This window comes from Salarias fasciatus, chromosome 6, assembly GCF_902148845.1.
Source record: "Salarias fasciatus chromosome 6, fSalaFa1.1, whole genome shotgun sequence".
In the NCBI taxonomy this organism is placed as follows: domain Eukaryota; kingdom Metazoa; phylum Chordata; class Actinopteri; order Blenniiformes; family Blenniidae; genus Salarias; species Salarias fasciatus.
The window spans coordinates 19,724,299-19,740,458 of NC_043750.1; the positions used below are offsets into that span (position 1 = coordinate 19,724,299).

Below are 16,160 nucleotides of genomic sequence, written 5' to 3' on the forward strand. Positions count from 1 at the left end.
AGGAGCTGTGGTTCAGGTACTTAATCATCTTTAGATATCTCCTCAACTTTTACATAAAATGGACTGAAAAATCCAGCCTTCAGCACATCACAGAATTGTCTGAGAGGAAAATTTGAGTCTTTGTGTCATTATGCCTTTTATTTGAGGTATGAATTCAAATAATATGGCATTCTGCATTCTTAGAATTAAATGTAATTGCATCTAAGATTGTCTGACCCTTCACATCCCCCCATCACTCCTTGAGATTTGACAGCTGTCAATCTCAGAGCGTCCGCTGTCCATGGTGCTGAAAGCTCAGATAAAAAGTCACGGGCTAAATCTGTACCACCTTTGATACAGCTTAAATATAAAATCAACACAGCTGGTCTAAAATTACACAATCTATTCAGATAGATATAGACACAGCTATCTATATCTTTTGGAATTCACGTATATTAGAAAAAAAATAGACATTTTATTATAAGAATTTTTTGACGAGTAAATGTGAACACATCACATGAAACGGGGCCCTATGACCTTGTGGGTCCTGGGGCGACCGCCCCCCCTCCTTGCCCCCACTCTGGCTCAGCTACAGGTGTGAAAGTAATTGGTTATCCTTATGAATTGCCCCTGGGGTGAATGTGAGTGTAAGTGTCTTTGTGAGTGTGTGTGTGATGGATTGTTGACCAGTCCAGGCGTATCTTGCCCTTGCTCATAGTGAACTGAGATTGGGTCCAGCGCCCCACAACCCTGCACAGGTTAAAGCAGGGTAGAGGATGGATGGATGGAAAGAGCTCTACTGTTAATTAGCCCTAAGCTCAAAGACAAAAACATCATACACGTAATTATTTAAATTGATCTCAAGATTTTCATTTGGTTATAAATAAACCTCTAGTCCAGTTGAAATCCACGTTTTCTAGTTTTTTCACTCTAAATGTTGTAGAAATTTTCTTACTTTTCAATAACATTTTATATAAGATATATGTATTTATGACTTGCTTCCTCGGCAAACCTGGCAGTCATTATTTTCATGATGTTTTAGTAAATGTTTTTCTCACATTTTTGACTATTTATTTCTTACCACAAATGTCCGAGGAATGTTTATTGCAGAAGTATTCAGGGTTAAAGCCATCGCCGATGTGAAATGCTGATTAGATTTCAAGCCTCCGGTGGTAAACTTTTCCTCTCAAGGTTATGCTTTGACCAATGTCAGTATTACACACATCACCATGAATGTTAAACCAGTGTCTTTTGAGTTGGGAGCACATTTAAAAACAGCTTTGAGTCCGGCCTCAAACATCTCTCCTCGCTCTCAGGTCAGCAAGTGGACCAGACTGTGTGAAATTGCCATCCCGTCGGCAGTGGAAGACCACCTCCAAAACCCCACAAGTCACCATCAGCAGCTGCCCCTCTCCATTCTCGCCCTGGAGCGGAGGCTGGCGGAGCCCGTCAGAGTCCACAACGACGATAAAATACGACGGCAGAAGCTCAGGGAGCAGAAACAGAGCGGAAAGAACGAGGCCCCCGGGGGCCCGGGGAGCCGGAGCTCCGAGCCCGGGCCCGGGCTGGAGCTCCGGGCGGCTCTGGCCAAGCTGTCGGTGGAATCAGTTCCGTCTCCGACCACCAGAGAGAACTCCGAGATCAGGAAAGTGAAGACGGCGGAGCTGCCTCCTCTGGAGCACGTGTTTGCTGAAGGACTGTACTTCACTCTGACTGACGTGGTGCTGCTGCCCTGCATCTCTCAGTATCTGGTGAGAGCTTTGGACCTGAACACATAATATTTGCATTTCAGTGTTATCTCAACTGACTGATGAGTTTTTAATCTCTAAAATACACATCAAATGCCAGTTATATTCGACTATCAGTGAACGCAAGCCCCAAAATATTGCATATATTCAGTCGGTTTTCAGGAAATCCTCTCTCTGCTCTGCCACATCACATCAGCAGGAACACCAGTGACACAGCTGTAATGGCATGTGGGCTACAAAACCTAATTACATGTATTCCCAGCATTTTAACGGCTTTATTATGATGACTCGTCAGGCGATGCGTGGCGCATGGTTTTGACACCGTGGTCAGGGCGAGCAGGCGGTACAACCCCGGCTCCTTTCAGACCCCACCAGGCAGAAAACTTGAGTTTAAGGAGACTCGCTTGGCACCGGTTTTCATTCTCAAAGGTGGTCTGGAGCCACCTGGAGAAGGCTGATAACGGTTTCTATTCAGATGCAGCAAGTTGAAATTCATTTCCATCGACTTCACTTTGGGAGAATTTTCTCTCAGCAACACACGGAGAGTTGGTGGGTGCCGTTTTTTTGACCTTAAAAAGGCTTAAAACATTTTTTGAGGGCTTTAAAAAGTACAAAAAAAAAAACCACATTTTTTTTCTGAAATTCAAGTTGGCAGAACAAGTTTAAGCAGCCGCGGCGAGGAAAGCGAGTGCCGCTCACTCCGACTGTATGTTGTTATTGATCGGGATTGCTGCATTGTCAGGCAGCGGAGTGAAACTCAACCTCTATTTCACCTCTCGGCTCTCTCCGACTCTTCCTCGACTGTGGGAATGAACCGAAGTCCTCACAATGAGGCTTTTAGTAGTCAGCTGTGCTCCAGTGGTTTCCAGTTTCACACTCAGCCTAGCGTGTCTCCTCTCAACGGCCATCACTGTCCGCCGCCGAGGATCCCTCGCCCTCCACCCACTCCCCGTACTGCGGAGTCTCCCTGTAGCGTCCGTGTCCCCGTCTGTCCTCAGAGTCACAAGAAGCACTTGATCGTGTCTCTGTTGAGTCACTTAATGAGTATCTTCATGTTTTCTTTTCTTATTTTTCTGGATCGTCTCTGACAGCACTCCCTCCAGACGCACGCTGCCGGCGCCCTGCAGCGGCTGCCCCGCCTGCTGCGCTGGTACCGCCGCGTCCAGGAGGTGCCCGGAGTGCTCCGAGCGGCCCAGGAGTGCGGGCTGCTCCTGTCCGCCCCCGAAGGCCCCTCGCCCCCCTCGCCCCCCTCGCCCGCCCCCCCTGTGCCGACCGCAGAGGTCGCCTCAGCCGACCTGCTGGAACCAGAGGACGGCCGGGAGTCGTCCACGCAGACCCCCTTTGTCGGAGGCCCCAGACCCACAATGACTAAACTCAGAGTAAATAATTACTTTTCTTTACTTATTTGTCCGCACGCACACCGTCCGCACACACTCCTGCTTCTTCACACTGACCACAGACTGAAGGAACAGCCTCTCACTGCCGTCCTGCTGCACAGACCCCAACTGGCCGTTAACGATTATCCCTGTAATTTCATGGCTCAGTTTTCTGCTGATAGAGACTCTTCCACTGTGTAGCTTTAACTTTCTTTTTTTTTTTTTTTAATTGTTCTATTTTTCATCAGCGCTTTAAAGCTAATTGCTCTGACTCAGAATTTACATTTTAAGTGGGCTTTTTTCAAGATATAAGGGCTCTTCTCTGTGTACGTTTTCCTTTCAGCAGCTTGTTTTTATGAAGTTATATTTTCAGCCAGGAGGAGCTGACTAACAATTGACCTTTTGTTGAAAGCGTAATGATCTATTTACAGTGTCTGATAACCTTCAGTGCTTTTTAAAATGCACTCTGCGCCGTTCTCTGTGCATTTTTTTCCCTCCTCTCGCAGTAATGCGGACAGTGCACATTTAGTGTATCCTCATTTCAGGTGCAATAAAAACAGCAAGTCTAGTCTAAAACACAAGTAAGTTTTATGGCCATAGAAAGTTGTTTATTGTAATGCCTTGGAAAAACAAAAAAAAACAAAAAAAAAACCTACAGTCTTAAAGAGATGAAACGGTACACACTCCACTCCACACACTTTAAGTGCATTTCCCTCAGGAAGCATTGGCTCTGCGCTTATTCAAGGTTTTTTTTTTAGTTACGCCACACCTCAAGTATTACCTCTGCTACATTTGAACCTGTTTTTTTGTAAACAGGGAGACGCAGGCCCAGCTGTTCTTTTTTTTTTTTTTTTAAGAGACTGTCTCCTCTCTTGGCCTTGTTGCTCTTCTTTCTCGGCAAAGATATTTCTTTGACTTCCTGCTGTCTAAATTTCTTTACAACACGATATTAAGCAACCGAGAGGGAGAAGGCAGTAAGATCGACTGTGGAGAGTCTGGATGAGGCTGAGTGAGCTGGGTGGTCGCCGCGCGGCGTCTTCTAGACGTCCCGCGTTGCCGGATGAAGCGCAGTCGGGCCCAGATGTGCAGAAATGACAGTTTTCATGGCAGGTTGAACTCAGACGTTAAAACAGGGAGGAATGCATACACACACACACACAAGTAGACACACACACATACAGACACACAATGGCCACCATTCTGAAGGATTACAGAGATGACTACGTGTCGCCACCACCATGTCTGCAGTGCAGCTGTTAGGTTGTTATGGCCTGTGTGTGTGAGAGAGAGTGTGTGTGTAGACGGAGAGGCATGCCATCTGACACGGTGACATGTGATCCTTCACCGCTGTTAACCAGAGGCATCGGACTCATCTCGCCGCGCCATCCATATTATAAATGACTCATAAACTCAGCCTCTTTCGCACTTCAGTTAACACACACCGAGGCATGCCAGTCAAACTGCCCGTGCAATGAGCCGCCATCCGAATGTAAACAGAAAGGGCCACAACAGCCAAATTAAGATTCCGTCCTCACACTTCCTAACAAAGACCAGCAGTAGACGGCGACGCAGATTATACCAAACAAACAGGAGCTGTGGAAAACAGATGATTAAGAGTCTCAGTAGAGTGAAAAGTGAAGAGAAACCTTTGATTTGCTGTTGGAGGAATTGGGCTCTCAGGGAGGCTGATGTTTCACTTTACACACACATACACACACACACACAGTCCGTTTGTGTTCCTGTGGAAATGTGCTTTCAGAAAGCTTTATTTTGGGATACTTTTATTTCCACCCATTACTTGTGATTTTGGCCTGAGGGTTGACGAAGGAACCTCGTTTCCTTTTACTGGTCGAACAGCGCAGCTTCAGACTGAGTGTGGAAGACTTGATCTGAGCAGTACAGCCAGCACAGATCACTCTGACACACTGTGGGCTTATAGAGGGTAAATCTCATGTTCAGATTGGAAGAATTCAGACTTTTACTGCCTATTCTGAAACACTTTGTCTTCATCCACTGACCAAAATATTACCTTCTGGCTAATTGCAAAACATTAAAGCGATTCATTATATATTATGGTTTTTATAAATTATTCATACAATGCGCCTGTTTTAAATGGATTTTCCACTGAAGATCAGGATTTGATGGTTTCTCATTGCAGCTGAGAATAAAAGGTATTATTTATGAGGGAACGTCTTGTTTGCTGGACTTTTGACTTTATCCCCTCAAAATAGCTCCAAAAAAGGAAGATGCTCCATGATTTCTGTTGGAGTAGAATAATAAAAATCTTTTTTGGAAGCAAAATATACAATGGGAGAATTTAAGACATCGACATTTACATTCTGAGACGAGTTGGAGTCTTGGCTTCGGCTCATTCCCCTCTGGTCACTTTGCAGAGTTAAGAATATTAATAGCTCCAGGGACAAGGGTTCTCTTAAATTATGTTTTCTTTGCTAAAGGGACTCTGTGCTGCGTCTCGTTTTAAAGGCACAAGCTGGCTGGAGAGAGGAGGAGTGTGATCTGACAGGATGCTGCTCACCTTCGTCTTCCTCTGTAAAATGTTGAATCAGAGGCTTCTGGGACTTGCCGTTGACACAATGCCAGACAGTTTATTCTCAAATCTGCAATTTTGCCAAGCAGGAAATGTTAAAAACATTTTTTACGCTGGTTTTGGAAACGAGCTCCAACATCTGCTGGGTGACTCCAAGGGCACCGAGTTTCCCGAGGAGATGGAGTCGCTGTGAGCATCTCTTCAAGATAAACTCTGTTCAGAAGAGCCGAGAAATGCTCCGTTTTCCACCAAGTAGTTCAGTTTCAACATATTGGCCATCAAGTGAAACTGTTTCTTTCGGTTTAGTTTTATACAGATAAATAGGTCTTTTATTATAATTATTAGTTCATTTCTTGGCAAAGTTTCTGAATATGAGTTCGCTGCTTTGATTAGTTTCTACTTGAACGACAAAAAATGTTTGGCATTGACCATAAATTCACTGATTCTTGAAAAGATTTAACATCCCGACATTTAGAAGAAACGCCTAAAGAACATCATCACATAAAAAAAGCAACATGAAGGAAGGTGAGCTAATGTTTATGCTGCTGATGCTGTGAATACAGTCAAACGTTGAACCGAGTGCAGCTTCCTTCACGTTGCTCGGAGGGCTCGGTTTGTTCAGAGATCAGTGAAACGCTCCTCAATCAGTGCAGTTTGTGAAATAATTAGAAATTAGACTGAAGCTAAGAGTGAGCCTGTGGTCAATAATCTTTGTTATTCATATACATTACATCATTCATGATTTGTTAAGATTGGATATTCAGTGAAGAGACCTGAGCACACATACTATTACGGCATGAGATGCTAATTTTCTTCGTTTCAAATGTTCATTACTATAGCATCGTACAGTGCTAAATATATGTGTAGGGACAGAGTGATGCTCAGTGTTTTTATACACACATTTTTATACACTAAGAATAAAGTGAAGATGTTTTGAAACGTTTTGAAAAGATCAATATTTGATGTGACCACCCTGCTTTTAAAACAGTAGCGGCCCTCAGAGGTGCATTCTCCTCTCAGCTCTCAAGGAGCTTTGGCAGATATGTTTGTTCAGAGCATTTTGGAGACATCGCAGCTCCCGCCTCTGAGTCTTTATGCAATGCCAGACTGAGTCAATAATGTTGAGAACGGGGCTGTGTGGGGTCAGGCTCATGCTGCAGGACGAGCCGAGAGAGGATCAGGTGCCTCCCGAATGATGCATTAATATGATGCATTAATATTTTCGCTGAAATGAACTTCCTTCCAGCCATTTTTGATTCATTTTTATACAAAAACTTCCTCAATAACAGTTGAAATCTAAGTTGATATATTTACAAGTGACTACGTGAGCCGATCTTATTGACATTGAAGAGCCCCTCTTCAATACAGAACATTATTTCTAAGCACACTTGTTGAAATTAAACTGAAATCAGCTCTAATTCCTACAAGTGAAGACTGATGAAGTGAATACTTACTGCTCTAACCCACTTATCATCCTAAAAACTACAAGAATCACGCTTTACCCTGTTGCCCTCTATTGTCTGTTTTTTTTCCAGTATTTAATTGTTCTGAGGCTGCGGGACTTTTTGTGCTGCACTCTGCAGCATTGTTCTCCTTTCAGGGAGCGCTAAGTGCTCTGGCTGTGTTTTTACTTTGTGCCTCAGGTGAAGTAACTTCAGGTGAGCGTGAGGAAGATACAGAAGCATTTCCCTCACTGTGGCTTCACTGCAGCCGCTCGGACCACAGAAGCTGAAGGTTCTGAACAGGTTTCCATGGTGACATGTATGTGTGCACATGTGTTTGCTTTCTCCAGGAAAATGGCATCGAGGCGGTGTTCGCTCCTCATCCTCGCCCCGCCTGGACTCTGCCGTGGGACAGCTTACCAGAGGCCATCAACCCCACTGAAGGTTATTATTTTACTTTTTCCTTCTTCCTTTGCTGTATTTCATTCTCCATATTTGTCTTTTTCCGTCTGCATCGAATCCTTCCTCGCTGGCAGCCGGCAGGCCTGAATTTTAAACGCGTAAATTAAAATATCTTCACAAATAAATGCAGATGAACCAATTGTGCGTCATCTGATTGCTCAGTATAATGGGTAAAAGTTTTCAAATAGTGACTAAAAAAAGCTACTTTGTGGGGGGAAAAACAAATTCCAAACAAAATGTATCTCCATATATATCAATGACGTGTGAGTGGATAACCCCAGGCAGCAGCGACAGACTGTTCATTTTACTGTTGGTAAACATCCAGGAGCTTCCTCCACCTGCATAATGGGAGTTTCGTCATGCTTCCGCTGTGATGTTTTCACATATATACGTGTCCAGGAGTCTGTTGTTCGGTGGCAAACTTTCTGGAACTCTCTGTTTATGGATCTACATTGCAAGTTTCATCATGGCTGCAACGCCAGAGGCAGGGAAGTAGCCCCAGAGCATGATGGGAGTGTGACTTGTGAAGAGGTTTTTTTTTTTTTTTTTTTTTTTTTTTTTTTCATTTGTCCATATAGAACGTTTTCTAGAAGAACTTATTTGTGGAATTTGTTGCTTTCTTCAGTGCATGTATGCAGAGTATGCTGCATTTTAAAGTCACCTTTCCAACTTCATTCAGCCCGAAACCGTTCACACGTGCTGGCGTTGGTTTACAGTGCTCAAACTGTTTCTTCACTTGCCTGAGGCTTCTTCACCAGAATACGAATGGAAACTTTTCCATTTCAACACTTCTGAGATGGAAATGTCAGATCTTCAGTGATCAGCTGTGGATTTTGAAATTGTACAGATAGTATTTTTTTTGTCCTTTGCCTTAAAAAAAAAAGAAGAAAACATCAGCCTGTCCTGTCCAGGAAGTAAAACTGCACCAATATTTATTCTAAATCATCAGGAAAACACTACTTGTTACATTAGCTTTTGAATTTGTGTGGAGCTCAGATTCGGAGCTTTGAAGCGAGGTGTGTGGAGTCGTTCCGGTATGCGGTCCGCCCCATCCTCGCCCCTCTCCCGTCTCCATCTGCGCCTCCACATCACTCTGCACACTCTCCCTGCTGCAATGCTCGGGCCGCTTCACAACAGATCCTGTTGATACTGTACACAAAGTGAGGAACATGCATAAACATTGGCATCAATCCACCGCGCGCTGCCGGGGCCTGCTGTTTCTCCTCTGGTGCCACGAACTGACACGACGCAGAGCGTTCCCGTTCATCCCCCCACCCCGCCCCCGCCCCCCCGAGACCCTCCTGACGAATTTTAAAGTTGCTTATCTACATAAGTTATCCTCCTTGTGTCGTTGGGTGAAAGTGCGGAATAGATCCGCGACGAAAAGACAGTCAGTACATGGGAAACACACGGAGATGCACTCACTCACACACACACACACACACACACACACACACACACACACACACACACACGGAGTTAACGCGTGATGTGGAGCTTGTGCTTATGCCGTAGTGGATACTGACTGCTGTGCCAGCGCGATCTAATAGGCTGTGGAAGGCCTGTTGATTGCTGCCCCAGGTGGCAGTGGTGAAGCGGAGAGAAGAAATCTCTGTTTCTTTGTCTCCTTTTTCTCTCGCTCGCATTGTTTCGTTCTTATTAGTGAGGCGTCCGCGCTGGTGGTGGTGCTGGATGGCGAGCGCCGCCGTGTCGCCGCAGCTGCAATGCATCAGTGTTATTGTTCTAAGCAATGGCGGAAACTGATGAAGGCACAAATGTATGCATGTTATGAATATTTAAATGTTTCCTTTCTCTCTTCAGTGCTGTGTAATGTGTTCATTTCTTGCTTGTCTTCATTTTCACTCATGTAGAAAACTAGGAAAAGATGGGGACAAGTCGCCATTCCCTCATTTCCCCCCCTTGTAAGAGAGAAGAGGGAAATGAAACCAGAAAGCCATTTTATCATTAGAACATGATTGGTATCAAAAGTTAAGTTCCCCCCCCCCCCCCCCCCCCCCCCTGTTTTCCAACTTGTTTTTGTGTGGCTTTCACTTCATTACAGTTTAACTTAGTTGGTGACCTACTTCGACTCCAAGCAGTGTGCATAAATAGTGAGATGAGATGGCTAATTAGTTTCCAGTTGAAGCTAAAAACTGAGTGGGATTGTCATGAAATCTTATAAAATTAAACAAGGCTGTCAAAAAAAAAAAAAAAAAAAAAAAAGTTGAACATGCATGTTCGGCAGCGAGTGTATAGTTTGTCGTACAGCCTAACTTATGTTGTTGTGGCTTACGTCTCTGTTTTTAATGGATTTTACAAACAATATTAGAAAAACAGGCAAATACACACACACACACAAATGCATGCACAATTCCAGTATGAATGCTTTAAAGTAGAGAGGGTGCGTTTCAGGTTTGATTGACACTTGATATGTGTAACACACCCCTGACAGATTAGACTGTGATGATCAGAGACATTATGCTGCTGCTGCAGAGGAAACGCCACCGAGCTGCGGATGCTTTTCTGTTTGACGTCGTAACGGAAGACACCTTTAAGTGTTGAGTGAGTAATGTGGCATTTAGCTTTACAGGAAGAAATTTGAAAAGTAATGCGGAATATTAAAAGAATTTTTTACAATTCGTCCAAATAAAAACAATAGAAGTACATATTATACAGGGTAACATGTAAAAATGCATTTTTTTTGTGTTACAGGAACATTATTTAGTAAAACATACATAAAAAATTTACTTTTATATCTAAAAGTAAGGTGTTTTTGTTTGAATGAATAGTTAGTTATGTAAAAGACATGGATGTTAATAGATATTAGGATGTTTATCTGAGTGTCATTTATTCAGCTTTTCCAAAATAAATTGGCACTTAACATAAAGTACATTTCAGGAGTGGTTGTAGCATTTTAGTCTTTGTTTAAAACTTCGTAAAGTGTATGTTTATGTCTGACCTCTTGGAAATCCAGGCGAAATGTGCTGGAAAAAAAAGTGTATTGTGGGAAAAAAAAGAAAAAAATCAAAATGTCAGCCCTATGAAAGCACCTGAGTATATTCAGAGGGACTTAGCAGAACACATTTCCTGAAAATGGAAATCTGTGCAGAATTGTAATGGTACGGATTAAGTGACTGATTGTGAAAAGGACATGACTATCAGTGCCTCATTCCTCAGCCAAACTGCTCCAGTTGCTTCTCCTGGCATTTGTCCTGCTGAATATCACATCCCATGAATACAAAGTCAATTTTCTCCACCCAGCAGAAAAACAGCTTTACTGTACATCAGTCAGATAAAAAAAAGTTCAGATGAATGAATGATAGTCTTCTTCCTGTGGCATCGGTGAACGTTTTGTTCTCAAAGTTGATAGATGAAAAATGAATATAGAACTGAGTCAGAGAATTTGAACTACTATGGCGAGGTGTTCCTGATCTGCAGTGATCTGAAGTATTGGTGCTCCTGGTTACTAATATTTCAGCTGACTTGGAAAAAAGAAACAAAATAAAAAGGGACGAATCTTTTGAAATTGGTCAGAATTTAGAACCATGTATTCAGGTCTGGATTATCCCACTATCTACTATGTTTGCTGTGTTATCTCTGTTAATCTCCGTCTTCCCAGCTTATACTAGTCACCTCTTAGCCCTGTACATATTATTATCAACTTTATTCTGTCGTATTGATGTTTTAACTTCAACACCTTTTATTCTTTGTTCTTTTTCCCTCTGGGATTAATAGAGTATGTTTATTCGATTCGCTTCTATTTATGCACTGACACAGCTAAGTGGGAGTACTTCCTTTCTCGATGAGCTGTGGTACCTTCACAGACCGTGGGATCATAGTATTTTTATGTAAATGTCAGCAGCAGCTGTTGTTCCGTGCTGATTAATTTCCAGTTACTTCAGTTAATATATTGTTATTTTGATGACCCCAATATGTAGAACAACCTGTTAGATCTTTAAAAAAAGGAAAAAAAGTCACAAAAATAAGAACTTTTTTCACCCACTCGTCCTGTTATCGTTACACCCATCCATGTTTCAACAGCGAAGTTTATTTAAATCACTTTCTGTCAAACCCCACTAAAGCCATCTGAAAGCACCGCCCACGAAATAACAACAGAAGTGACTCTCCACGATGTGGGCGCAGCGTCTATTCTTAGAGAGCGAACGGCCGAGAGAGAGAGAGAGAGAGAGAGAGAGAGAGAGAGAGAGAGAGAGAGAGAGAGAGAGAGAGAGAGAGAGAGAGAGAGAGAGAGAGAGAGAGAGAGAGAGAGAGAGAGAGAGAGAGAGAGAGAGAGAGAGAGAGAGAGGAGAGAGAGAGAGAGAGAGAGAGAGAGAGAGAGAGAGAGACCAGGTTTTAGTCGTCCCACTTTTGTCAGCACTCTGCATGATAAACGGCACTGTTGATATCTCGTCCTGCAGCGGCTGGCCGGCAGGTAGGCAGGCCCTCCGTTTTAGCGCCGTATAATTAAAGAGAAGCAGGGACAAAAGGCAGCCAATTTGTCCTGAACCCCCGTGCGTGGGCTTTCCCATTTATTTTGCTCCTACACTGTTCTCAAATGGCTGCACACATGCCTACACATACAGTACCACAGCGGGGGAAACATGGCGCATTTTCCCCTGACGTATGCATAAATATGTCCCTATACCTGCAAAACTAATATATAACAAACGCAGGTCTTCGGAACCTCTTTTATTTTATTTATTTATATATATATTTTTTTCATTTAGTTTGTTCTGCTTCTGGTACATAAGCAGTCATGGGATTTGAATAGAATAACTCTCAATTAACATGTACACATTTTTTCCTTTTTTAACTGTTCTGGTTTTGTTCAAGAAAACAAAGGAACCAAATAAAACCAGAGCTCTCAGAGCACAACACTGGAAGCAGACAGTGTTTACTCTTGTTATTGCTCCATTTGAAAGCCACTGTAAAACCATAAAGAATGAATAACTATCAGCTCATCATGGTTGCACCAAGTCTGTAGATTCTAGGTTTTTCAACATCTGTAAAAAAACCCAAAACAAAACCAAACAACAACACGTTTCTACGTCTTTAATAACCGGCCGTGCTTCATGGAGCCTGTTGACTAATTTGCATTTAATAGTAACAGATCCTGTCCACGGTGTGGGGAGGAACAAAGGGAGCTCTGAGTAAAAGGCCGTTTCACTGAGCGTACCGAGGGTTTCCTGAAAATAGGTAAATAACAGCGTGAATAGAGGGGCCATTGTGAAACGCCGCCAACGTCTTGTCTCCGGCACTTCACTTAATAGAGGGAAAAGGGGGAGGCGGCAAACACTGAGGGCTGGGATGATGGAGTGGGTGACAGCGGGAGATTGAGATAGCGGGGGGAGATGGGGGTTATCGGGAGAAAACAAGGCGAGGGAAGAGGGGTGAACCAGACAATGAGGCATAAAAAGGGAGGAGAAACTGCATAGTTGTCATACTTGAGACATGCTGCTATTTGGTCCTTCAGGGTTGTTTTGGTACAAGAAGATGAGACCAGCTCCCCTTTCTTTGTTTTTAGTTTACCAGATTATGACAGGAGGTGAACTGCCTTCCAGGGACACCGGCTCTCTTTGTCTCCGGCTCGTCTGCAGCAAGGCGATAAAGATTTTCCCCAACTGCTGTAGTTTTTAGATTTTCTTAGTTGCTTCATAGACGCAATGAGGCAAAGGAGGGGAAATAAAGCCTAATGGTCATTTGTGGGAGTGTTATCAGAATAATTTTGCATCACTTTGGCGCAGCAGGAAATCCGTATGTACTTTATGCTCTTGTTAGTGCTAATTGGACTTGGGAGCTCGGTGGAGGAGAGAACTCCAACTAAAACTTTTCCGATGCAAATTAGGCGGAATAATTTCACTTGTACATCGGTTTTAACGGCTTCTCTTATCTGAACATTGCAAAGAAGTTAAAGAAAATATATAAACTGTTTCTCTGTGTATGCTGGGCCTTCGCGTAACGTGTCACAGAAAGAACATTGTTCTATACATACATTTTAAAGTTGAAATTACAAAGCCTATTACAATATTTTGATATTTTAATAGTTTAACAGTTTAGCTATTAGTGGGAATCAGAAGCAAGACATGGACACATTCAGTATATTCGGATGAGATAAGGTAGTTATATAAGCTTTATTTACATTAAAATGGGCATATCGACAATAGGGTCCATCAGAAGGGCTTCAATAATGTCTCGATATCGCTTTTTAGTTTTTCATCTTTCATTTAGGTTAGGCCTGTGCTTTTCAGTCACTGGTAGGCCAGAAGTTAAACATTCAAATGTACCTGAACCTTTAGTGGATTCCTCAGAGTTATGATGTGATTGTCAGAACTCTTTTGTGTGTAAGGACTCCAGCTGGTGTGATCTGTACACTCTGTTCCTCCTCCTGAGTGTTTTTAGGCCAAACTGTGAACGGGCCATTACTATGGGACAGGCAGGTTTATTTATGCAGCGCCGTACAGGCACAAGGCTTTTCAAATTGGTTTGCAATAACTCGGAAATGCGTTAAAATGAAACATCGAAGGAGCGATAAAAATGGATTTGAAAAACAAACCTAAAGCAATTGGAATAATGGATACATAGATATATACTCTTGAAAACGCCAATATTCCAACCAATACAGTGATGAATCCTTGTGAGACAAAAAGGTATTACATTTCTCAGTTTGTGTCTTAACATGAGGCCTGGAACTGTGGATTCATGTTGAGTTCATCGACAAACACTGACTGAACTGACATATACTGTGTTTCCATGGATGTTTCCAGTTGTGCACGTCAGCACATTTGGCCAATCAGATTGAGCCCTACTGCTTGAGATTCCCGTGCAATAGAAAGGAGCATAAATCCCGGGGGGAAAAAAAGTGTATTGTGGGGAAAAAAAGATGCATTCAGCTCTAATGTTGTCCTTTGCGTCAATGAAGCCACATTCTGTTAACTCTCTTGGTACACTCTTTTTTCCTTATTGACCATCTTTCTCTTTCTCCTGAAGTTGGAAATAAAATACATTTTTGCAGATGCTTTTCAGTATTTAAAAGATAAATCACTTTCAGAGTTTTGTCATTATGAGGATGAAGGTTTTTTTGTCCCAGCTGGTTAGTCGAGACATTAAACCAGGCATATTACGGATTTAGTGAACAGATGCCCGCTCACACATTTGAAAGTTCTGGAGGTCATCCTTCTTTCTGTATTTACTCAGATTTTTACCCTTTTTTTGGTAAAATGAACCCATCTGCCTGGGTTTTGGACGGGCCTGCTGCTTGGTTCGGACAGTTGCTGCGCAGCAGGTTTATCTGAGTTGGGTTCTGCGTGAAGCAGCTGTCAGCTCCACCCTAGAACGATGCTGGGAGAGGAAACCAAAGCAATAAAGCTGAAGGCCGTAAAGCCAAATCAGTGCGCTGAAATCTGCTGAATGCTCATTAGAGATGAAGAGGGAACTCCCCGTAGGTTAATCATTACAAGAAGAACCGTTCACGCACAAGCAGTCCTGCAATCTGTTTCCTAAATGTACACATCGATTTGATTACAATCTTATGACTCCATCTGATAAAGGTTCATCTTTGCCTCTCCAGAAATGTAACATCCATGCTGAGTTAAGTGTTTCCACAGCATCCTGAGGCAGCGTTAATCCCCGTGATCGCAGTCGAGCCGAGACTTGGTGTTCCTTCACGGACGCCGTCTTCAGCGTAATTGACGTCCCTGTAGAAATATTGACACCGGGAGTTGTGGCTCCTCGCCTTGTTGTCTCCACTCTGCACGGAGATCCAATGAGCAGTTAAACAGCTGTCATGTTTAGCTTCCAGGTATCCCGCGGACGCTTCCCACTCTGGTTTGGGAATAGAGAGACTTGCCTGTGAGATGCATCAGAGGTGGGATATAGAGCCAATAAAAACATTGAAATATCTCATCACGTAGGTGGATATGTACTGCTTCCTTTCTACGTTGTGCTAAAAAAAGATAAATTGAACGATATAAAACGTGTTCAGACTCAGGCCCGTTTTCCTCTTGTGTTTTATTAGGTTGGCTTCATATAACGGGTGCGAGTTTCCCCCAGGCGTCTCAATGTTATTGAACTCACGAGAAGATAATTAGCCAGATTTGATTAAAGTCCAGCTCCATAAAGTTAATCTCTTATTTGTTCTTTTTTTTTTTAAGTAGTTATTGACTAAATGCCCTCAGGACAAAATACAAATTCTCTCAGTAGGATTTTACTCTAATGGGTTATCATTAACTCTGAATATCTAAATATGGTGCTGATTTAATTTTGCCTGTCGGGTGTGACCATGCATAGCGTTACTCCAACTGATCGTTGCACTTTGGTGTTTTATTTGTTTATGACCAGCGACACATGTTGCTCAGGTTATCGTGTTTTACATCTTGGCGCTTATTTACACTCTTTATGCGATGGGGTCGGATCTGTCCGTGAGTTGCAGTGTGAAGTTTTTTTTGTTTTTTTTTGCCAGCTCCAGTTTTGGTCTGTTCACTTGAATTCTTTGTTGGTTGGCGACCGTCAGAGCGACCGCCGCTGTCTGCAGCCGGGTGTGGAAAGCCCCCTCGGTGTTGTTGCCCTGGCAATGTGTGCCAGTGAAATTCAGAGGCAGGGGGGGGGG

The 16,160-nt window shown here is 43.0% G+C and overlaps 1 protein-coding gene across 2 annotated transcripts in view; it reads left to right on the forward strand.

Moving 5' to 3' along the window:
• The window catches only part of gstcd (glutathione S-transferase, C-terminal domain containing), a 47,261-nt gene that overhangs the window by 1,434 nt on the left and 29,667 nt on the right, over positions 1 to 16,160 (forward strand). Inside the window, exons 3-5 of one of the 2 annotated variants that reach the window (XM_030094817.1) lie at positions 1,296 to 1,730; positions 2,819 to 3,106; positions 7,444 to 7,537. In XM_030094817.1, the coding sequence (XP_029950677.1) occupies positions 1,296 to 1,730; positions 2,819 to 3,106; positions 7,444 to 7,537 (817 nt within the window). The remainder of the gene's footprint in view (positions 1 to 1,295; positions 1,731 to 2,818; positions 3,107 to 7,443; positions 7,538 to 16,160) is intronic. The other variant, XM_030094818.1, reaches the window with a different exon arrangement.